Below are 24,871 nucleotides of genomic sequence, written 5' to 3'. Positions count from 1 at the left end.
TTAAGACACACCCACTTTCCCCCTTTATGATGACAAATTTCAAACTTACTCAAAAGCAGAGAAGAGTATAATTAACCTTCAGGGACCCATCAACCCACAGCCAATCTGCCCTAAACTCTTATCTGTCTCCTGTATTATTCAGAAGTGAATTCCAAATGTTACATAATTTCATCAATCAATGTTTCAATAAATCATCTCTAAAAGATAAGCACTCTTTAAAAAACCACGGTGGCACCTATGTGTCAGTCGTTACGCGTCCAACTCTTGATTTTGGTTCAGCTCATGATCTCACAGGTCATGGGAAGGAGCCCCGAGTTAGGTTCCTTACTGACAGCGTGAGCCTGCTTGGGATTCTCTATCCCTTTCTGCCTTTCCCTGCTCTCACACAGGAGCTCTCTCTTTCTCTCTCTCAAAAACAAAGAAACAAACAAACATTTAAAAAATAAAAACATAACCACAATACCATAGGCCTAAAATTTTTCACATATAAATGTTTAAAATTACATTTATATTTAATTGGGACCTTGAGTATTATGACCAATCTTTTCAGCCCATCTAATTATAGAATCTTGATTTGGTCCCAACTAGGTTTGTCAGATAAAATATAGGATGCCTAGTTAAATTGGGGGGCATACTTACACTAAAAAATATTTGCTGTTTATCTGAAATTTGAATTAAAGTGGATGTTGTGCATTTTTATTTGCTGAGTGATCCCAGGCTAGTGTTAACTCTAAGTTACTGCAGGGTTTGATAACATTCATTTTGGATAAATACAGAACATGAAAGAGAGAAGAAGAATATTTAACTTTCTAGGGACTTAATATTGAATAATAAATAAGATCTACACTTGAAGTTTTTCTTTTAATAAATTTAAAACAGTCTTTTAAAACAGGTCCTTTAAAGAGGGGCCTGTGTAACAGACACACGAAACGATGCTCAACATCCCTCCTCATCAGGAAAATACAAATCAAAACCACACTGAGGTACTACCTCATGCCAGTTAGAGTGGCTAAAGTGAGCAATCAGAGGACTCTAGATGCTGGCAAGGATGTGGAGAAATGGGCACCCTCCTACACTGTTCGTGGGAATGTAAACTGGCGCAGTCACTCTGGAAAACAGTGTGGAGATTCCTCAAAAAATCAACAGTAGAACTCCCCTATGAGCCAGCAATAGCACTGCTAGATATTTATCCAAGGGATACAGGAGTGCTGAGGCATAGGGGCACATGTACCCCAACGTTCATAGCAGCACTCTCAACAATAGCCAAAACATGGAAAGAGCCTAAGTGTCCATCAATGGACGAATGGATCAAGAAGATGTGGTTTATCTATACAATGGAATAATACTACATGGCAATGAGAAAGAATGAAATCTGGCCATTTGTAGCAACATGGATGGACCTTGAGGGTGTTATGCTGCATGAAATGACTCAGGCAGAGGAGAACAGATACCATATGTTTGCGCGTATAGGAGGATTAGGAGGAACTTAATGGAGGACAGTGGGGGAGAAGAAAGGGGGAAACAGGGAGAGAAAGGGAGGGAGGCAAACCATGAGAGACTCTTGAGTGCCGAGAACAAACTGAGGGCTGATGGGGGTGGGGAGGAGGGGAAGGGGGGTGATGGGCATGGAGGAGGGCACTTGTGGGGATGAGCACTGGGTGTTATATGGAAACCAACTTGACAATAAACTATTTAAAAAAATAAAAAATAAAGAGGGGCCTGTGTGTAAGCCCAGGTGACCAAATAAAACACTACCAAATGACCATCTCTTCAGAAGGAAGCCACACCCTCTGCCCCGGTCCCAAGAACCAAGTCTCCAGATCCAGGGTCAGCTGGGGGCTCTGATGAGATCCATCTAAATCACAGTGCAAGACGGAAGCTGTACTGACCTTCGTATTGCAAACAGATGGAATTACAGAGGAATGGAAATCTGCAAACAATTTGTATGACACAGTGTTCTCTCTCCATCATGGTACTAAGCATAGTCGCTGTCCCTTTCTGTGTATTTACAGGTGGCTAAGGCCATTTCTTCCACACGGAAAGTCTCTCTTTTAGAGTACTAATGAAAGATGTATTTCTCCTGACCTCTCTTCTGCTACCAAGTCATTATTTGTCTACTGTTGCTTCACCTACAATAAACGATACAAAGGACAACAAAACTAATTTTAAAAACATGTATTGTGTAGTCAAAATGGAAAAGGACAATTCCAACAGAATAATACCTCACATCTGAAGTCCTTCCTAGCACCTGCAGTAGATATAAGGAGAAAAAAGAGGACATGGGTAATATCTACAATGTGAGGAATTATTTTTGTTTGAGATTTTTTTTGTTGTTTTCTTTTACTTTTTTCTTTTCTTTCTTTCTTTTTTTCTGTTCTTTTTTTTTTTTTTTTTTGATATAGAGGGAGACAGAGCATGAGCAGGGGAGGGGCAGAGAGAGAGAGGGGGACACAGAATCCGAAGCAGGCTCCAGGCTCCGAGCTGTCAGCACAGAGCCTGATGCAGGGCTTGAACACACAAACTGTGAGATCACGACCTGAGACAAAGTCGGATACTCAACCAACTGAGCCACCCAGGCGCCCCTGTTTGAGGTTCTTGAGGTCATTATTTTTATAATTTAAAAATATTTTAATGTTTATTTTTGAGAGAGAGAGAGGAAGAGAGTGAGTGGAGGAGAGGCAGAGAGAGAGGAAGACACAGAATCCCAAGCAGGCTCCAGGCTCTGAGCCCAATGCAGGGCTTGAACCCACAAACCATGAGATCATGGCCTGAGCCAAAGTTTTATAACTTAAATAATTATTTTGTAAAAAGGTTAACTTAGAAATTAATTTATCACAATCTGATATATTGATTACTTCGCAAATATTTTATTGGCTTACTGACAGAATTCTTGCTTCTTAAAACTCTGAGTGCTGAGGGATGCCTGGGTGGCTCAGTCAGTTAAGCATCAGACTTCAGCTCAGGTCATGAGCTCATAGCTTGTGGGTTTGAGTCCCACCTCAGGCTCTGTGCTGACAGCTCAGAGCCTGGAGCCTGCTTCGGATTCTGTGTCTCCCTCTCTCCTTGCCCCTCCCCTGCTCACACTCTGTCTCTCTCTCTCAAAAATAAACATTAAAAATTATTTTTTAAATCTGAGTGTTATAATTATAATTTCTTACTAAATTCTTACTTCATCATCTCCTTATAGTCCATTATCAACTCATCCCATATTTGTCCAGTAATTTATGCTCAGTTATATAGGGGAGAAAAATGACATTAACTCAATGACAAGGAGGAGAATTTAACTGCAGGAGAAACAGGTAATTCAGAGGTAACCTTAATTCTTCCTTTTTGCGTTTTGCAATTACAATCGGATCTTTCTTTATAGGACTACAGAACACAACGTTTTGTGTGAATTCTGAACACAGAATTTTGTGTGAATACAGGAAAAGTATAGGAGGTCCCCAAGAAATCTTGCTTCATTTTTAAGAAAGTGGGTGACCATCTGCAGGTCACACGACAGCTGGATGGAAGCTTCCAATCAATGTTGGGGACAAAGGTCTAGAGGATCACAGTGGATCACAAAACCCTAACACCTGGAGCATCTAAGTCATGGTGCCTGTATTCCCATGGGCTATGTGAATGCCCATCCACAGTGCTAGATGTTCTATCTAGGTGCCATCCAATTCAAAGACTTTCTTGGCCCCAGTGCTGTATCAATGGAATCAACCCTTCTTACTTCTTTCATAGACCTAATCATTAACCACAACCTGCTAGTTCTCCTGGTTCGTTTTGTAAATTGGCATATAGTCTGGAGTAGACTCACCACAGAAGCATTTCCTCTCTTTCCACAACAGGGGAACATAAAAGGAAAAATGTCTCCTATGATTATTCCTTCCCTTACCACCTCTTTTCAGTTCTTCATACATCTTCTTTCTTCCTTTCAGCATGTTGGCAGCTTATAAATTTTAAGTTACAAATCTTAACTGGACAAGGAGGGCTTTCTTTAAAGGCTGATTCTAGGATCATTGACAAAGTTAGTTAGCAGCAAATGTCAGAGTCCCAGTTTGTACCTCTATAGTACACCTGAAAAAAGATTAAAACCAAACCAAACCAAAACCAAAAACCAAAAACCCCTGCTGTTTTGACAGCGGGCTAGGATAAAATTTTATCTGGATCCTTGGAAATTGTTACAAGCCCTCATCCCAATCAAAAAATACATTCCTTGAGAATATTTTTTCATTTTCTACTCACATCATAATCTACATTCCTACTTTTGTAATAATTTAATCAGGTCAGTCCCAGACAGTTTATTTTGANTGGCACCAGGCTAATTTGGTAATTTTTTTTAAGTCCTGGTAAAAATATTCAATAAAAAGCAGGTACACATAGATTCTACCAGACAAACTGACAATGGCTTGATAATTGCACAGGATTAGTGATTTCTGTCAGATGTTTTATGAATAATTACCATGGTCATGGGGAGGTAGAGGTAGGAGAGGCAAAAGAAATAACCAAATAATTTAAGTAAGGACAGGGTTGGCAGGGTAAGAACTGAGAAATGAACTGGTCAGCAAGAAGTCATTGTTAACGTGTAGTGGGGACTGGGAAAATGTAATACCACAGTGTTGGACAGGTGGGGTGTTCACAAGGGATATGATTAAGAAGTAAATTGGGTGGGGCACCTGGGTGGCTCAGTCGGTTAAGCGTCCAACTTTGGCTCAGGCCATGATCTCATGGTTTGTGGGTTCGAGCCCTGCATCGGGCTGTGTGCTGACAGCTAGCTCAGAGCCTGGAGAATGCTTCTGATTCTGTGTCTCCCTCTCTCTCTGACCCTTCCCTGCTCACACTGTCTGTCTGTCTCTCTCAAAAAAATAAATAAAACATTTTTAAAAATTTTTAAAAAGAAGTAAATTGGAAAAAGAAGGAATTGAAGGACTTCTGAGCAAAGAACCTGGATTACAGTCTTATTCATCATTAACAAGCAAAATAAACAAAAGCAATCCACCAAAAAAAATTTTTAAGACAAAAATGTCAACAGCAGCAACCAAACAAGGAAAGAAGTACAGCATCATGGCATAAATTTCAAAAGGAGACAACTAAGGAAAGAAACATAAGACTGCACCACAGCCTTCAGTCTTCCCCTGCACCGCCCCGATCTCATGCTTAGCAGTCGTGGGACTGGAGAACTGCCGAAACCCTGCAAATTCTCACAAATACCCACACATTTGGAAAGAAACAGGAATATCTTTATTTTCCTTTTTTTTTTTTTTTTGACCACGAAGCGACTAGAAATGTTTACTGTAGAGTGATGAGCAAAACCTGGGAAATAAACAACTGAGAAGGACGCTCTTTGATGGACTGCATAGCTTCTAGAGCTCCAAGTGGAACTGGAGGAACACTATTGAGAGGGTACCTGCAGTGGGAAAAAGCTGCACCCAAATTAGGTGACAAGAGTCTTGGCTGGGGACATTTAACACAATTTCAAGAGTTAGTGGAGCCAAATTTTTGCAACAAAAGCTGTATGCCTCTCCAAGTGTAGCTCTTCCCCTCCACCCCCTCCGTGCATAACACCCAAGCTTTAAACTGTAGCTCAGAGGGAAAGAAAACATGTCCATGATGGGTTGAGAAAGAAATCAAGAACAATGTTCTAATACATAAGAGAATAAATAAAAGGGCAGGGCAGGGCTACTCATACTGAGAATGAGCAAGAAGAAAAGTATGGCAACTATGCAAATTAATGCAACAAAAACCCACATAAAGAGAAAGAACTAAGAAACATGAAATAAAAGACAAAGACTCTTGAGGAAAACCTAATCCAAGGAACAGAAGAAAATTCTCTATGAACGGTTTACACTATAAAATAATTTAACTAAAGATATAATAAGAACATAGAGTCGGTAAAATGAAAGCTCAGAGACAAGATGATAAAACAACAAAATGAGATGAAAAGAGAGATTTCTAAGCAAACGAAATAAATTGAGGACCAAAATAATACCAGTACAGGAGCACTAATAATACAGAAACAGCAAGAAAAACAGACATTAAAGAAAAAATTTTTATGTTATGACAATATTAATAATAAAAATAATGTCATTTGAGATAAACACAGCCCATCAAGAACAAGAAGACAAAAGCGATTAGAAAATAACGGGTATGGAAGACAAAGATGATATGACATAGGTGAGGGTGCCTGGGTGCCTCAGTTGTTAAGCATCTTACTTTAGCTCAGGTCATGATCTCACGGTTTGTGGGTTCAAGTCCCACATCAGGTGATCTCAAGCCCTGCTGTGGGTGAACACAAGCCTCACGTCAGGAGAGCCCCACTTCTCTCTCTTTCTCTCTCTCTCTCTCTCCCTCCCCACCTCTGCTCTCTGCCCCTCCTGGGATTATCTCTCACTCTCTGCCCCTTGCTCACTTGCATCCTCTCTCTCAAAAGACAAAAGATGATATGACATAAGGATAACTGGTAACCTTGAAATTTAGAACCCTTCAAAAGGGAAAAAAATCCAAATGTGTTCAAACATACAGTTAAGACAATTTCACTAAAAGAAGGAAGAACAGAAGGTAAAACTGGAAGTGCATGTTCCTTTCTAGGGAAAAACAAAAACAAAAACAAAAAACTGACGCAGATTCATAGACACCAAGCTATTTTCTGAGACAATTACTAAATGTCACACTGTCATCTGAGTGGTATAAAGAGGAAAAAGTAGTTTCTACAGCCTTATTAATGGAGGCAGGTTAAGCAATATCCACAAAGTTCTGAGGGAATGAAAAAGTGACCCAAGAATCTTACACCCATTCAGTTTGTAATTCAAATATAAAGGCAACAAACATTCTCAAGTACATACGAACTGAAAAATCACAGAAGCAGTGAGTCTGCAATTTGAACATCAATTTGATAGCAAATCCAGCCAACAAAAAGTCCAATCAAACTAAGACATTCCTGAATACAGAAGCATGGAATAGTCACCGGTGGTGAAAATGAAGTCCTTTACATACAGAGCTAAGACTATACAACTGTGAAAATTATGGTTACAGCACATACGTAAAGGATATAAACCTTAACTATGTGAAAATATTAACTAAGAAAAATTTCAAATAGGGGGAAAGTAGTAGAAGTACATAACTGCTGATTTCATCAGCTTTTACAGAAGTGTATAAATGAATGCTTTCTAAAAATAAAATAAATAGCTGAAGAGGAAAAAAATAACAATTTTATCCTCAAAGATTTTTTTGTAATCATCCTTCTTAAATACAGAAGATTCTTTTTTTCCTTAGGTGTATCTGAAGTTCAGGAAAGTTCTTTGCATTCACTTTAGTTTCTTTTTCATTTGTTAAATTCAAGTAAAATGAAGTTGAAAACACTTCATTATAAAGCACATACAATATAATCCTATTTTTATAAAATTATTTCTAAATGTATCTTTGTATCTATACATGCACACAGACACACACACATATATGCACTATACATATATATATATACATCCAGATACATGTACACATATCATATATAACATATAGAAAGGGAGAAATCGAGAGTATAATTTCTGGATTGCAGTTCACCTAATCTTCATTATGGGTATTTATAGGTGTTGGGATTTTAAACATTATTTCACATCCTTCTTTGACTTTTGTGTATTATTTGAATTTTTTTTTATAATGAGTATGTGTCAGTTGAAAAGCAATAATTTCCAAGCTTATTGTGGTACTGGCAGAAATGGAGATTGATGGAATAGAATTAATAGTCCAGAAATAAACTCTAGGTAAAATAAAGTCAGTTGACTTTCAGCAAGGATGCCAAGACAATTCAATGGAGGGAAAGAATAATCTTTTCAGCAAATGGTCATGAGACAACTGAATATTCACATGCAAAAGAATGGAGTTAGATCCCTACCTCATACCATATACAAAAATTAACTCAAATAGATAAGAGACCTAAATGTAAGAGCTAAATCTATAAAACACTTAGAAGAAAACATAGGAGTAAATCTTCACAACTTTCAATTAGACAATGGTTTCTTGCATATCATAGCTAATGTATAAGCAACCAAAGTTATAGAAGATAAATTGGACTTTATCAAAATTAAAAGCTTTTGTGCTACAAAGGACATTATCAAGAAAGTGAAAAGACAACCCATAAAATGAGAAAAAATATTGTAAATCATATATTTGATAAGGGACCTCAATCTAGAATATACAATTCTTTGAGTTCTTACAACTCAAATATAAGAGACAACCCAAATGAGAAATTGGCAAAGGATCTAAATAGACATTTCTCCAATGGAGACATACAAAAGGCCGTGAAAAGATGGTCATCATCAGGGTGCCTGGCTGGCTCGGTGGGTAGAACATGAGTCTCTTGATCTCAAAGTCATGAGTTCAAGTCTTGGGTGTGGAGCCTACTTAAAAAAAATTATCAACATCATTAGCTCTCAGAAAAATGCAAATTAAAACCACAGTGAGATACCACTTCACACCCACCAGGATGGCTATTATAAAAAAAAAAAAAGAGAAACAGAACAAGTGTTGGTAAGGATGTGAAGAAATGGGAACCCTTGTGTATTGCTGGTAAGAATATAAAATGGTATAGCCACTATGGAAAACAGTACCGCAGTTTCTCGAGTACAGTTAAAAGACAAGAAGGCAGGGACTCAAACAGATATTTGTACAGTAATGTTCAAAGCTGCATTATTGACAAAAGCCAGAAGGTATAAATAATCCACGCATCCATCAACGGATGGATGGAAGAGCAAAATGTGGTTAGATATGTACAATGGAATATTGAGTCATAAAAAGGAGGGAAGTTCTGACATGTGCTGCAACATGGATAAACCTTGAAGACATTATGCTAAGTGAAATAAGTCAGGCATAAAAGAACAAGTATTATATGATTCCACTGATATGAGGCATTTAGAGTAGTCAAACTCAGAGAGATGGAAAGTAGAATGATGGTGGCCAGGGGCTGGGGGAAGAAAAGAATGTGGAGTTATTGTATAATAGATACAAGTTTCAACTTTGAAGATCAAAACATTCTAGAGATGGATGGTAGTGACAGCTGCCCAACAATGTGATGTACTTAATGCACCAAACTACACATTTTAAAATGGTTCCAATGGTAAGTGTTGTTAAGTACATTTTACCCAAGTTTAAATAGTAAAAACTGAAGTTAAAAAAGAAGGATGAAGTACTGATATGTGCTAAAACATGAACCTTGAACACACTGCGCTACATGAAAGAATCCAGCACAAAAGGCCACATATGATATGACTTCATTTTTACAGAATACCCAGAACAGGCAAATCCATGGAGACAGAAAGTAGGTTAGTGGTTGCCTAGCAGTGGGGGGAGACGGAAATGGGGCAGTGGCTGCTAATGGACTGGAGGTTTCTTTTGGGGGTGCTGAAAATGTTCTGAAATCACAGCGTGGTGACGGTTGCACGACCTTGTGAATATACTAAAACCACTGACTTGTACACTTTAAAAGGGTGAAATTTATGGTATGTGAATTATATCTCAATAAAGCTGTTACGTGAAAACAATAAAGCTGTTCACAGAAGATAAACCACAGAAAAACTGAGCAATTTGGTGGAGGGGGCACTAAGTGTTCCACCAGAAGTTGAAATTGGAACCTCCAAAGCCACGGTAAATGTGAGGTACTCATTTAACAATGTGGTATCTTGGTGGTTTTAAGCGGTAGAAGTTTGGGCTAATTAATCAACCAAACCTATAAGACTTCTAAGGTCCTTTTTGAGATGTCTTTCCAAATATATGTTTAGGAACACCTTCCTTTTCCCTCAGCCAAAAGAAAAAGAAAAAAAGAATGTAGAAGCAAAGAACAGCCATCCAGTCTTGTCACATCATGCTCTTCCTTCTATATGTGTTCAGACTGTACGTGCACATCCGTTACATCTAACACTGTGGGCAATGCGACTTCAAAACTATATGAGCACCACTGTCAAATACCAAAAATACCCATCAGACCAATCTGTGCTGAGGCCGCATCCTCTATTCTCTATCAGTTACGAGCACTGTTTTCAGAGCTTCTTCCTCTTTGTTAACTTTCTTGCTATGTGCAGGCTTTCCCCACACTACTATAAGCTGACAGTGGTGTCTTTCTCTGATAGTTTTGTGGCCAGGCTGTCTGAATATGTCAGTGTATCTTGTTACTAATCTATTTGCTTATCAAAAAAATATTTTTTAAATGTTTTATTTATTTCTGAGAGAGACAGCGTGAGCAGGGGAGGGTCAGAGAGAGAGAGGGAGACACAGAATCTGAAAAAGGCTCCAGGCTCTGAGCTGGCTGTCAGCACAGAGCCCAACTCGGGGCTCGACCCACCAACCATGAGATCATGACCTGAGCTGAAGTCGGACGCTTAACTGACTGAGCCACCCAGGTGCCCCTCTATTTGCTTATCAAATATATATTGCACATGTACTGTACCAATTGTATATTAGGTACTGGTGATGTAAAGAGCATGGTCTGGCCTTGTTGAGCTTATACACAGAATGGAGGAGACAGAAAAAAACAAATGTACCCACAAATGAAAATATAATTATAAATAATGGCAATGACAATGAAGGTTATGATAAGGGCAAAGGAGAAAGAATAACAGGTGCGTGCAAACCTGTTCAGTTGGGGTGACTCTAAGATTGTGGTATTCAAGCTAAGACAAGAGAAGTAGGAGCCACACTTGCAAAGATGGTTCCAGGTAGAGGGAAGAGCAGGACTGTGTTGTCTGTGTTTTTAGGGTCACTTAAGGTGCAACTATTCACACCGCTGTGCACAGGAACAGCTTTGGGTTACAGCCTGCCCCAAAGCTATAGGGGGGTCAGCCTCCCTGAAACAACACTGCCCTGTGTCTACTTGGTTAACTTCCTATTTTTCTTACTGCATTAAATCGTAAATCTTTTCCCTACTTTTTAATACTCAGATAATCTAGTCCCTACATACCACTCTCCTTCCAATTGTATGTCATGGATTCATGATGACTCATAAATTACCTGGGAAAGAATCAACTGCCCATGGAAGGTGTGCACAAATTTTCTTAAAAATGCAAAATAGGTGTCATCTCCAAGTCTTCGGGCAAGGAATCGGAGAAGGAAATAGCCCTAGAAGAAAAGAAGAAACAAAAAAGATGCCCGCGGTGGGTTTGTGAGAAAACAGAGCCAACTCTAACTTACCCATCAGCGCTTTATGTGCATATGAAGTGTTCTGTCCGACCGGTCCTGGGCTGCCTTCCATACCCGTACCAGTAAGGCGGGCTCTGGAAATCAAGGAAGGGCTACTTTGCTTGCAACTTTTCTGTTAATGGTATCACCATCTTGTTTTTCCTTGGTTTCAGGAAGCCTGATGTCCATCATGGACCAAAAGTGAAGAGGGGCCCAGCTCCTGCCACCCTCAGCTGTCAGGAAAAGCCTTTGCAATGTAAATACTTCTTATTACTCCTGTCTTCTACTGGGAACCTAACAGCAGTTTCAAGACTCTGTTCTTCAAAAGTGGCAGGAAGCAGAGAGAAGGGAACTACGGGGTAGAAACTTTGAGTCATGTCTCGATTTTGGGGTATGATGTGTTTTAATTATTCGACAATCAAGATGTCTGCCCAGTCAAGTGACACCACAATGTGGATAATGTTTTTGTTTGGCGCCAGTCGTCTTGTTAGTCTTCACTGTTTACATGTATAACCTAAAAAGTGCTGCCCCAATACAACTGGCTTCTGCTACTAGCTGCCTTACCTTTAAATAATGAACCTGCATGAAGACCTTCTCAGGATTGAGCCCATGTTTGATGACAGACGATCCTGAGTCACTCACGTGGCCTGTCTTCTCTTTATTGGGTCTAAAATGATGCAGAAAAATTTTAAGTATGTACATTCCGAACTAATTAAACCATAATATCATCTTATTTCCTATTTTCAAAGTTGCTCAACAGTATCTGAGTTCTGTTCAATTGCACCAGGTATAATTTAAAACAGTTTATATTATAAATTCATGTACTAAACAAGGAGGGATTTATATTTGGGTTGGCAACCTGAGGTTGGCTATTGGCAATATTTTACATCATCTTATCCAAGATTAAAGCTTGCCAGACCCTCAAGGAATGTGAGCTCCAGTATGAATTATTTAAGAACCTATGGGCTTTTCTTTCAGTGGGAGAGATGGACTGGGAAATGCAATGGAAAATGCAGCTTTACTTGGAAGGGTAAAGAACTAATATCATTTTCAAAAAATTCTGAAAGCCCCAATGTTACCCACTTCGCGTAATTTGCATTTAAGTAGTTCAAGGCTTAAGAAATTTTTGTACTCCGAAGCCATTTTAGAATCTCAAAACCAAAAACAGAAGTTGCAGAAGCCCACGTTTTTAGGACTGGTAAACATTAACATCCTACACGTTAACCTTGTTTCACAAATGAGGGAAACTGAGGCACACAGAAATTAAGTCTGCATCCCAAGTTCCCAGCTTGTTTTGACTTGTGCTGACATCAGCACTGAAAACAATGTTTCCTTATTTATCTGTCAGGATGCTTTCCGTGTTGCTTTATAGTGTTAAGTATTTTTTAAAAATTCCTTTAAAAACCGAAGGGTGTAACAATGAAGCTTAAACAACTAGCTAAAATCAAAATAAGTGGTGAGCTATTTGCAGCCTACAGCTGTTGTAAAATCAGTCACTTATTGGACAAACTGAAGAGCATGATTTGGGGTGATGGAGGGAAGGGTAGACCAGAGGGCTGGCATTATCAGAAAGGTGGGCATTTATTTTCCAAAAGTAGTATGGTGTTATAAGGTACATGGCCTTTGGAACCTGAGAGACCTGGTGTTGAATCTCAACCCCACTTCTTACTACTTGTTACTTACTGGCAGATTACTTAAATTCTCTTTTCAAAATTACTCATCTGCAATCCAGAACTAATCGTACGTAACTCCCCAGGTCTTTTGGAGAATAATTGAAAAAAATATATGCAAAGCCCCTACCAAGGGTCAGGGATACAACAATTACTCAATAAAATTAGAAAGTTGTTAGCAACAAATCCTGCTAAATTCAACGTTGGTCACCTGATATTAGAGGCAATGGATTTCAGTGGCTCATCCACTTAATCCATATGCTCACAGACACAAGTGTGTAAGGACGCTGGACCCGAATGGAAGTATCGGAGGACGGCCCAGCTTGCCAGTCAGTACCTTCGCAGCGTGTTCAAGCTGCCAAGCAAGAAACCCTGATTACGTGTCTACCGGATATTCCAGGACATTATCCTGGCAGACACAAGGCATGGGACCAGCAGAATCCTAAAGGAGAGACAACAGCTGGCCTCTGGAGCTAACTGCATAGTTTCCATTTTTGTGCTTGATCCCTGACTTACATACATGACCATACTTGTGGCTATAACTAGTCTCTTTCATCTTCATTTAAGACTCCATTGAAAAGCATCAGCTTTATTCCTGCTCTCAAGTTTGTCCTGGGATTGAGTGTTTTTATAAAGAAAGCCACACTGGCTTTGATAGGGAAAGCCCACCACCCACAGCCTTGGCAAAAGGAAGGCTTCTCAGAGTCAGCTTGAATTCAAACCAGCTTTCCCAGCCCCAAGAGAGACAGACTTGCTCTAAGTGTCTTAGGCCTTAAGCTTTGAACTGAGATTATCAGAAGGGGAGGAACACAGAAGACCGACGTAAATGTCTGCCCCAAAGTCTGCCTTGTAGCTCAAATTCCTGATAATGCCTTTACTTTATGTTTATTTATTTTTGAGACAGAGAGAGAGAGACTGAGCACGAATGAGGGAGGGATAGAGAGGGAGACACAGAATCTGAAGCAGGCTCCAGGCTCTGAGCTGTCAGCACAGAGCCTGGTGTGGGGCTCTAACTCACAAGCAGTGAGATCATGACCTGAGCCAAAGTCAGACGCTTAACTGACTGAGCCACACAGGTGCCCCTGATAAGGCCTTTAGTTGGTGCTATTTTTTCTTTGCCTAAAAATGTCCTTCCAGAAAGCATCCCTCTCTTGCTTTCTTCTTCCACGTTCTCCAAATGAAGAGGTGTTCAAGAAAATTCTTTTATGCTGACAGCATCCAAGGCAAATGTACAAGTTCCCAAGATATTCCTTTTAAAGTAGATGTTGTGCTGGAGAGAGCAGTGTGCAGGCAAGCATTGTGAGAAATCTAAGGGAGTGGTTTTTACAAGGAAAAGATACCCCACGAGCAGAAAAAAAGGGTAACTTTCACTGCTGTGCTACTTCAGTTCTCATGATGCCATTTGCCCACAGGTCTGTGCAGAGAGACAAAGCACAGAGAGAAAGCAGGAAACAAATGAACTACCACTTCATGCAAAAACAGAGGAGTCTCCTGGGTGAGTGACAGGAGGCACACCTGAAAAGAGCACATGCCAATGTGTGATTCCATTTCAATAATGATGGTCAAAGATCTGGCAAAACAAACCTATGCGAATAGAGGTCAGAACAATGGTTACCCTTGGGAGCAAGTATTGACAGAGCAGGGAAAAAGAGGAGGGTCTCTGAGACGCTGGGAACATTCTATATAGTGATCTGAGTGATGCTTTCATGAGGATATGTAAGTAAAAATCTGAGCCATCTAGAAGTATTTGTGTACTTTATGCATGTTACATTTCAGTTAGAGAGTTAAGAAAAAATAGATGTACATGAAGCAGTACACATTTTGTGAGAGTAAAAGGGGATCTTTCTAGAAAAAGAATTTGCTGTTCATGTGCCAAGAGCATAGGACTAGCATTAACTAAGCCTTCTACACCTGAGGACTAATGAAGTAAGTTTTTTATTTATTTTAATTTTTTTTAATGTTTGTTTCTTTGTTTAGAGAGGGAGAGGCAGAGAAAAAGGAAGACAGAGAATCCCAAGCAGGCTTCGTGTTGTCAGTACAGAGCCCGACACAGGGCTTGATCTCACAAACTGTGAGATCATGACCTAAGCTGAAATCAAGAATCGGAGGCTCAACTAACTGAGCCACTCAGGTGCCCCTGGAGTATGTTTTTCAAATGACACTGTGAGAGGCAGGAAGAGTTGTGGCAAATACAATTGGCTCAATACCATTTTCATTCACCTTCTTTCCTGCCTCTTATAGAATTAAATCTGAAAAGTTAAATGCTCACTTTCCAAGAGTCCTGGTAGCTATGAATTGTAGGAAGACATGGTCCAAGCCAATGAGACAAAAGCAGATGTCTCCTTTGATTGACATGGGGTTCTGGGAAAGCTTTTGCTTTCCTTGCAAAAGAGGGAAATATGACTGATGGATGGAGGTACAGTAGCCACCTTGCAACCTGGAGACAGTAAGTCAATATGCTATGGAGACCAGAATCAACCAAATGAAGGAATGTAAATAGTCTTTAATGGTAGCATTCAGCTGCTGGCCAACCCCAGCCTGGCTGCCTTCAAACTTTTTTTTGTCTGAGAAAAAGAACCTTCATTTGCTTAAGCCAAGATTGCTTTACTATTCTATTAATTGTAGCCAGATTCATTCCTAATGAATGGAGAATGGAACTAATACTAACAGCTACCATTTCCTGTTATCCCCCTGTGCCAGGTATTCTGTGAGTTCTTCTGACGTGTGATGTCCTATGCTCAAAAGAACCTGCTTGGGCAGGTACTATGATTATGCCCATCTTAAGTGCTGGAAAGTGAGGTCGGAGAAGGCCACAAAGCCAGTTAGTGCCAGAGTTGAGGCTGGAACACTGAAGTCCTAGCTGAATGCTGAGGCGCCCCCAAGATCCAGGCCCCCATGGTGGCTGTGCCAAATAGAAGTGGAGAAACTGGGACAGGTGGCTTAACCTCCCTGAAGCCCAGTTTCCTCACCTATACAGAGTGTGATGACTCTCAGATAATGTGAAGGCACTTTGTGAACATAAAAGTGTTAAGCATCTCTTTAACATGATACACCAGTGTTTATTTCCTTGGCTGGAATACATGGAATTTGAGAGATCAAGTTACCAAGGTCGTTTGGACTTAAATGTCCTTGGTCTCTGTTGTACCTGGCACCAAATGTAACAACCGAGATTAGCATGACCTTTCCCTTTCTGTCTCCTTCCTTTTCCACTGAACTCAAAAGCAATATGGACATTTCAAGAGCTGTCAGAAAGCAGCAATATTTGATAACACAGTGATTTGACTTAGAATTCAACCTCCTGAAGAAAGGACTGATTCTGTAGGAAGGTGGGATTTGGGAAAATGCCTCTGAAAGGTGCTCAGGCGTGTCAGCTTGGGTCTGAACACCTTCTGCTCTGCTACCGCCCAGACGGGCCGTCTGCCAGCATTCTCCATCTCCTACCCCTTGGCAGTAGAAGTGAGAGCCGCGAGATATCTTCATCTATAAATTCTCTACTGTGGTGCCTGAGCCAGAAACTAAGCACCCCAGAAATGAGACAGAAAGAAAGAAATGAGACAACAGCCCTCTAGCTTTTCAACATGCTTGTCTGTCTATCCATCACAGCTGACCCACCAGGTGTGAAGGGCTGGGAGCAGGGCTTCACTTACCTCTGGAGGAAGTTAAACACTACCCTCGTGCAGAAACTGGCCTCACGGTACTTATCTGAACCCCACGTGCACATGTAGGACATACAGGGGAGGCAGCATAACATACTGGTTAAGAGTTTGGGTGTGAGGGGCACCTGGGTGGCTCAGTCAGTTAAGCGTCTGACTTTGGCTCAGGTCATGATCTCACAGCTCGTGGGTTCAAGCCCCGTGTCGAGCTCTGTGCTGACAGCTAGCTCAGAGCCTGGAGCCTGCTTCAGATTCTGTATCTCCCTCTCTCTCTGACCCTCCCTGCTTACACTGTGTGTCTCTCTCTCAGGAATAAATAAAACATTAAAAATTTTTTAAAAAAGAGTTTGGGTGTGAATTTTAACTCTGCCACTTAAGAACCACACAAGTCATGCAACCCCATGAAGCCTGTTCTTTCATCTGTCTAAGGGGGACGGTGGTCATGACCATGACACCTCATCAGGCTGTTGTAGCATCTAGTAGCACTTAGCCAGAGTTCCTGTTGGCATTTTGTAAGCACAGCATGAATGCTATTATCGTCATAATGCATTCTGACTGCAGTTCAGGAAACACCAGCTGACCCCACCTCTGACAGGCAAAAGTATTAACAAGACCTCATTCTGTGGACCTACACGTTATCATTAGGGGAAGCTGGGTGCAGGATACACAGGACCTCTTGTTTTAACAACTTCTTGTTAGTCTAAAATTACTGCAAAATAAAAAGTATTTTATTTTTTTCTTTAAAAAAAAATTTTTTTAACATTTATTTATTTTTGAGTCAGAGAGAGACAGAGCACGAGTTGGGGAGGGGCAGAGAGAGAGAGGGAGACACAGAATCCAAAACAGGCTCCAGGCTCTGAGCTGTCAGCACAGAGCCCGATGCGGGGCTCGAACCCATGGACCGTGAGATCATGACCTGAGCCGAAGTCAGCCGCTTAACTGACTGAGCCACCCAGGCGTCCCAATAAAAAGTATTTTAAAGAAGATATGGCACATTAATGAGGCCTTACACCTTCCCTTTGTGAAACCCAATTTTGAGTGTAAACCCTGCAGAGGTTGGTCTTTAAATTGACTCCTTGCAGAATCAGCAGAAAACGAATAAAAAGAAACAACAAATTTCAGGTGTTGCCTAAAGTTCTTGTGAGCTAGGTCTGGGCATATTTTTGACACACAAGCCCATAGTCTACACCACTCTGTGAGAAGCTTTCTAAAATTCTGGGTAAAAAATGAAGGTGGAATAATTCAAAGGACAGAAATATGATAACCTCCATTTGCTTTTGCAACAATTTCCCCATCTATAAAACGTGCATTGTTGCCACCGACCTGCGTTTGGACCGTGCTACCAGAGAGAAGCAGAAAGTTGTGCACACCTTTAACTAATGAAGTTGTATTGTGTCAGAGCTACCGTTTGGCAAGTTTGATTATCTGTGTGCTTCTCAGAATGGATTTAACAGTTATCCAGCCTGAAGGTTCTTCTCCGTCAGGGACCATTATCCTGTAGCAGACACAGCAGGATATTGCTCTCGTGTTGAAAAAGGCAATTGCTAAGATGATTTAAGACAGAAGGGGGCTTCCCTCCAAGGAGCCAGAGGAAAGTGCAGATGGTATATTGTATCCCCTGATGGTGAAAAGAACCAGTGGTCAAAACCTATAGAAGGAAAGGTCAGCTGCTGAAGGTGACAAGGAAAGATTCTGTAGTTAGAAGAACTGTAGAAAACACGAACAAAGTCCACAAACTCTGATAACCAGGGGAGGAAAATGAAGGATGAAATTTTGAAAAGCGAGAAGTACTGAGCATCAGAACAAAACCAAAACAGTCCTCAGGTTTTCGAGGGCCCATAAATCAGAACTCCCTAAGAAACAAAATCCCAGAGGGGAAAAAAAATAAAGAAAAGATTAATACAATGGTCTGAGACATATATCACCACATTCAACATAGCCAGAGATCATTTGGACATGTCTGCAAAGGAGATGAGGAAGAAAACGGAGAGCACAGACACCAATATGGCTGCGCAGATGGTTTCCGATGAAGTGAATTTTCAGAGGCCATGTTTGAAAGATGAAAGCGGTGGATGATGGAGAAAGAAAAAAAACCAAAGCTAAATATAAGAGCCAGAAGCTATAAAATCCTTGTCAGAAGACACAAAGTCCTAAGGAGCTGATGCTAATGGAGAATGTTCAGGAAAACAAAAGGGGCTTTAGAGGTAATGTTGGGAGCATAAAAAAGACCAGGTGTGAAGAGGCGACAGAATCAACAGAAGTACCTAAACTCCCACTTTGCTTCAACTTTCCTGCCAGGGAGGATGGTTTTCAAACTGCACATGGCAGAACAGCTTTGTTCTGTGGGAAATGATGCCTGGGACAGGTGACGGGGGCTCCCTCCTCCCTGAAGAGTTCCGACGTCAGGCCCAGGTGAGGGACATGCCACAGCTCTGAAAGCTTCCACTGGCAATCACAGACCTCTGGGGGCATCACCAATGGAGACTACAGAAGGACTGGTGGGGACAGACAAATGTATTCTGATTTGCTAAGAAAGAGGGGTTCAGAGGAGGAAAGACAAAATCCGTGACTGGGTTATTGAACAGAGAGCTTGTGAGTGCTTAGAACAGAAAATGAGGAACTGTAGGAGTGAACGTAGGATCTGGAGGGCCCCTTCCAGAAGTTTACTGTGGGCATCAGGCATCCTGACTTCTACAAGGCAGCCGGCAGAATGGACGTAGCAGTGGTGAGTGTATGGTGGTTGTTTCTTGCCTTGGAGAAGAAAAAGAGAACTCAAGGCTGTTGATTAATTACTTGGCTAGGACCAGGAAGGAGCCCCAGGCTGAGCTCCCAGGAGGGAGCCAGGCTGAGCCCCAGGAATGACGATGTACTGCTGTAACAGATTTGCATTTTAGTCTAAGCTGGGCGTCTAGCTGGTTGATTGACAGCATCCACAGTCAAGAACTGCAAGCACATGCTGACATGAAGATCCAAAATTAATAAGACAATCCAACTTGATCAGTGCTTGTCTGTTCTTTTCTGGCCTAGCCAGACAAGGGAACCAGGAACAGTGCCACTGAATTCTTCAAAGGTGTAACTGCAAACAGAGTTGCTGTGTTCACTTCAGGTGTCACATCTGGAAAAGGCCACTGTCAATGAAGATGACAACAAAGGGCCAAGCCCAAGAAGGCAAGGGTTCTCCCAGCCTTGCATTAGGTATGACAGATTTCCAAATCTTGGGACCTAGTGACTAGGAGGAAAGGAAAGACAAAAGTCTTCAGACATGTGGATTTGTTTGCATGAGAACAAGGCAAATCCTGTGCAACTTTGGAGGTAAATAAGATGACCTGGTGGACCTTACAGGGAGGCAGGTTCCAGCCCGGTCTGAAGAAGGCCATTTTAAGATGGGCGTACCCACAGGGAAATGGCTGCTTGCCAGAGCAGGAAGAACTAGATCCTGGAAATCCTTTGGTCGAAGCTGGGTAGCTGTCTTTCAGGGACATGGAAGGCTAGGCAGAATCACTTTCAAGGTTCTTTCTGACCCTAATGTTCTATAATTTTAGGAGATAAAATAACCCAGAATTACTTAAGCTGCAGTATTTAGATGTAAAACATTATTCATCCACTACAGAGGAGTCAGCAGGTTTGCTATGTCGCATTGGTCATGCCAAATCAGCATCAAGGGTGATTCTGATTAAAACAAACACAGAGGGCGCCTGGGTGGCTCAGTTGGTTAAGCATCTGACTTGGACTCAGGTCATGATCTCTTGTTTCATGAGTTCAAGCCCTGTGTTGGGCTCTGCACTGACAAAGAGTGTGGAGACTGTTTGGGATTCTCTTTCTCCCTCCCCCTGTGACCCTTCCCTGTTCTCTCCCTCTCTTTCTCAACATAAGTAAATGTAAACACACACACACACACACACACGTAAATAAATTAGAGGGAACAACTGAATTTTATTTAACCACATATATTCAGGGATAGATGTAGCATAAGAGTATATGATCCAAGCACAAGAGGTGCTTCATTATACTTTTTACAGTGTTGTAGTCTAGAGGAGAGGGTGAAGGCAAGAGAGGTGCATATGCAGTAAACCTGAACTGGAATCCTCAGAAGCCACGTTAAAAGTAGCTGTACACTCTATTCGGGGCTAGGGTGATCATGACGAAATGCAAGTTGTCAGTCAGCTATACACATTCAGAATATAGGAATACAAAGAACCAGGAAACTACAGGAGCCAAAATGAGAAAAGGGAAGAAGAGAAAATTTTTTTTTGTACTGCGTCAAGAAAAAAAAAAAAAAAAAACCCATGACACTATCCCGGAAAGAGGCAAATGAGACAAACACCAGCAGCTTCATTTTGTAAGGGGGGCTAGAAGTGCTTTTTGAACACCAACAACATGTGCGCTGCTGTGTGCCGAGATGGTGGGAAGGTTCGTCTCATCTTATGACTCAAAGAGGAGCAGATGGTCTGTGGGAGCCGAAGAAGGACTTTCCCTCCTCAGTGGAGGATGGCACAGCACTGGGGACTAGGGGCCACAGGGGGAGGAGGGCTTGCCTGGGTTTGAAGCCCAGTACACGCCAGGATGTAAAACAGGATGAGTAGTTGAGAGAAGAGCTCTCTTCTCAGCCTTGCGGGCAACTGCGTACTATTTAAGTCTTCTAATTTAATATGCTGTGCATTAACAGTGAGCCCATTCACCGCAGCATTGTTTGGAAAAACAGAAAGCTAGAAATCACCAAAATGTCCAGTGGTTGACAAGTGGTTAGATAGTTAATTGTGGAACACTCATATCCTGGAATATTCTGTAGCAGTTAAAAAAAAAAAAACCTACATGTGTTGATAATAGATCAGTCAGGGTTATATTATTGTTGTTGTTGTTGTTAATTTGACAGAGAGAGGGAGAGAGTGCATGAGCAGGGGAGGGGGCAGAGGAAGGGAAAAAGGGATTCACCAAGAAAGAGAGAGGGACTCCTGGGTGGCTCAGTTGGTTAAGTGTCATGATCAGGTCATGATCTCACGGTTCGTGGGTTGGAGCCCCGCATCAAGCTCTGTGCTGACAGCGCAGAGCTTGAAGCCTGGAACCTGGAGCCTGNATAAAAAAAAAAAAAAAAGAAGAGAGAGAGAATCTTAGTCTCCACATTCAGCGTGGAGCCATATGGGGGTGGGGGGGGGCTCGATCCCATGACCCTGGGATCATGAATGGAGCTGAAATTGAGTTGGATGCTCAACTGAGCCACCCAGGCACCTCAGGTTATTAAGAGAACAATGGAAGGGACGGTATGTGGTTGAAACAAATTAACACACACGCACGTGCGCATATATACTTGTATTTGAAGGATGCTTTCTTGGAAGTGACTCATCTCTAGGTGGGGTTGTTATACCACAAACACTATGGAGATATCTTCCAGGCATCCCGTGCTAGAAATGGCTCCTTGGGTCTCATCCAATGCCCTGAGGAAACCAGGTGCCGCCTGCCATAACTTCTTCCATCCCTCCTTCAGACATTGCTAGTCAACCCTGCTAAGGCTCCAAGGATATTATGAAATGTTATAAAATATCCAATGATTTCCATCAATCCCTTTCTTTAAAAAAATATAATTCACAAAAATATATATATAATTCACATATCATAAAATTCACCATTTTAAAAAAGTTTAGGAGCATCTGGGTGGCTCAGTACAGTTGAGCATCTACTTTAGCCCAGGTCATGATCTCATGGTTTGTGAGTTTGAGCCCCACATGGGGCTTGCTGCTGTCAGCACGGAGCCTACTTCAGATCCTCTGTCCCCCTCTCTCTGCCCCTCCCCTGCTTGTGTTCTCTAAAATAAACTTTTTTTTTATGTTTTATTTATTTTTGAGAGAGAGATAGAGACAGCGTGAGCAGGGGAGGGGCAGAAAGAGAGGGAGACACAGAATCTGAAACAGGCTCCAGGCTCTGAGCTGTCAGCAGAGTCCGACACGGGACTTGAACCCAAGAACATGAGATCATGACCTGAGCCAAAGTCGGACGCTCAACCGACTGAGCCACCCAGGTGCCCCTAAAATAAACTTTTAAAAAACTTTGAAAAAGCATAATTCACTGGTTTTAGTATATTTATAAGGTTGTGTAACCATCACCAGTACCTAATTGAAGAATATTTTCAACAGCCCCCAAAAAGATCCCACACCCACTAGCAGTAACTTTCCATTTTCTCTTCACCCCAGTCCCTGACAACCATTAATTTACATCTTGTTTCTATGGATTAGCCTGAAATATTCTAAATATTTCAGATAAATGGAATCATACAGCACATGGTCTTTTGTCACTGGCTTCTTTCACTTAACATAATCTTTTCTTTTCTTTTTTTAATGTTTTTATTTATTTCTGAGAGAGAGAGAGAGAGAGACAGTGTGAGGAGAAGAGGGTCAGAGAGAGGGAGACAGAATCTGAAGCAGGCTCCAGGCTCTAAGCTAGTTGTCAGCACAGAGCCCGACGCGGGGCTTGAACCCACGAACCGTGTTATCATGACATGAGCCAAAGTTGGATGCTCAAACGACTGAGCCACCCAGGCGCCCCAATGTTTTCGAGAGTCACCTAGTTTTGTATCACATAACAGTACTTCATTCCATTCTACGGCTGAATGATATTCCATTGTATGAATATAACATACTTTATTTATGCATTCTTCTGCAGATGGACATTAGAGTTGTTCCTACTTTTTACTTAGAGCATGCTTCAACGAACCTTTGTGTACACATTTTTGGACTTAGGTTTTCATTTCTCTTGGGTAAATACTTAGGAGTAGAGTTGCAGGGTTGTATGAGAACCCTGTGTGCAACATTCTGAGGATCTGCCAGGCTGCTTTCTAAAGAAGCTGCACCAATTTACACTCCCACCAATAGTGTACAAGGGTTCTAACTTCTCCAAACCCTCAAATTTCTCAAGCACTTGTTCTTATCTGCCTTTTCAGGATTGTTGTCCTAGTAGGTATAAAGTGATACCTCACTGAAGTTTTGATTTGCACTTCCCTGATGGCGAATAATGTCACACATCCTTTTATGTGCTTATTAGCCATTTGTATATCTTCTTTGGAGAAATGTCTATTTGAATCCTTTGCCCATTAAAAAAAAAAATCATTTGAGAGAGAGAGGGTGCATGAATGGGGGAGAAGCGTAGAGGGAGAGAGAGGGAGAATCCCAAGCAGACTCCCTGCTCAGCACATGAGCAAGAGTCAGATGCTCAACTGACTGAGCCACCCAGGTGTCCCCCTTTGCCTATTTTTAAGTTGCGTTGTCTTTTTATTGTTGAGTTATAAGAGTTCTTTATATATCCTGAATTCTAGTCCCTCATATATGATTTGCAAATATTTTTTCCCATTCTGTGGGTTGTCTTTTTAGTTTCTTTTTTTTTTTCTATATTTTATTTATTTCTAGGAGAGAGAGAGAGAGAGAGCATGAGCAGGGGAGGGTCAGAGAGAGAGGGAGTCACAGACAGAAACAGGCTCCAGGCTCTGAGCTGGCAGTCAGCACAGAGCCCGACGCGGGGCTCGAACCCACGAACCGCGAGATCATGACCTAAGCGAAAGTCGGACGCTTAACTGACTAAGCCACCCAGGCGCCCCAGTCTTTTTAGTTTCTTGATGGAATCCTTTGAAACATAAAAGTTTTTAATTTTGATAAAGCCCAGTTTATTGATTTTTCCCCTTTGGTCACTTGTTCTTCAGTTTAAGAAACGGTTGCTTAATCCAAGGCCATGAAGATTTATACCTATGTTTTTTTTCTAACAGTTTTATAGTTTTAGCTCCTACATTTAGGGATTTGATCCATGTTGAGTTATTTTTGTATGTGATATGAAGCGGAAGGTCTAACTTCATTCTTGTGCATGTGGCTATCCAGTTATCCCATGACCATTTGTTGAAAAGACTTTTCTTTCTCCTATTGAATGGTCTTGGCACCCTTGTCAAAAACCAACTGATCATAAACAGAAATAAGAGTTTGTTTCTAGACTCTCAATTTTATTCCATTGGTTAATATGTCTGTCCTTATGTCAGTATCACACAGTGTTGATTACTATAGCTTTGTGGTAAGGACTGAAATTGAGAAGTGGGAGTCCTCAGTCTTTATCAAGATCGTTTTGGCTATCCTGGGTCCCTTGAATTTCCATATGAACTTTAGGATCAGCTTGTCCATTTCTGAAAAAAAAAAAAAAAGGCAGCTGGAATTTTGATACTGGGCATTGCCATTTTATCAATCTTAAGTCTCCCAATTCATGAAGACAAGATGGTTTTCCATTTACTTGGTTCTTTAGTTTCCTTCAGCAATGTTTTGTAGTTTCCAGTACATGCATTGCACTTCTTTTGTTAAATTTATTACTAAGTGTTTCATTATTTTTGATGCTATTACAAATGAATCTTTTCTTAATTTCATTTTCAGA

At 41.1% G+C, this 24,871-nt stretch overlaps 1 protein-coding gene across 1 annotated transcript in view; it reads right to left on the bottom strand.

Annotated features, from left to right (window-relative positions):
- The window catches only part of AOPEP (aminopeptidase O (putative)), a 340,941-nt gene that overhangs the window by 109,908 nt on the left and 206,162 nt on the right, over nucleotides 1–24,871 (bottom strand). Inside the window, exons 8-9 of the mRNA XM_077749551.1 lie at nucleotides 11,719–11,821; nucleotides 10,987–11,094 (exon numbers count right to left, since the gene is read on the bottom strand). Of these exons, the coding sequence (XP_077605677.1) occupies nucleotides 10,987–11,094; nucleotides 11,719–11,821 (211 nt within the window). The remainder of the gene's footprint in view (nucleotides 1–10,986; nucleotides 11,095–11,718; nucleotides 11,822–24,871) is intronic.

The sequence above is a fragment of the Crocuta crocuta genome, unplaced genomic scaffold (assembly GCF_008692635.1).
Source record: "Crocuta crocuta isolate KB4526 unplaced genomic scaffold, BGI_CrCroc_1.0 scaffold99, whole genome shotgun sequence".
NCBI classification, from domain to species: Eukaryota; Metazoa; Chordata; class Mammalia; order Carnivora; family Hyaenidae; genus Crocuta; species Crocuta crocuta.
The sequence above is the reverse complement of the archived record's forward strand: the minus strand, read 5'-3'. Positions and strand labels throughout refer to the sequence as shown.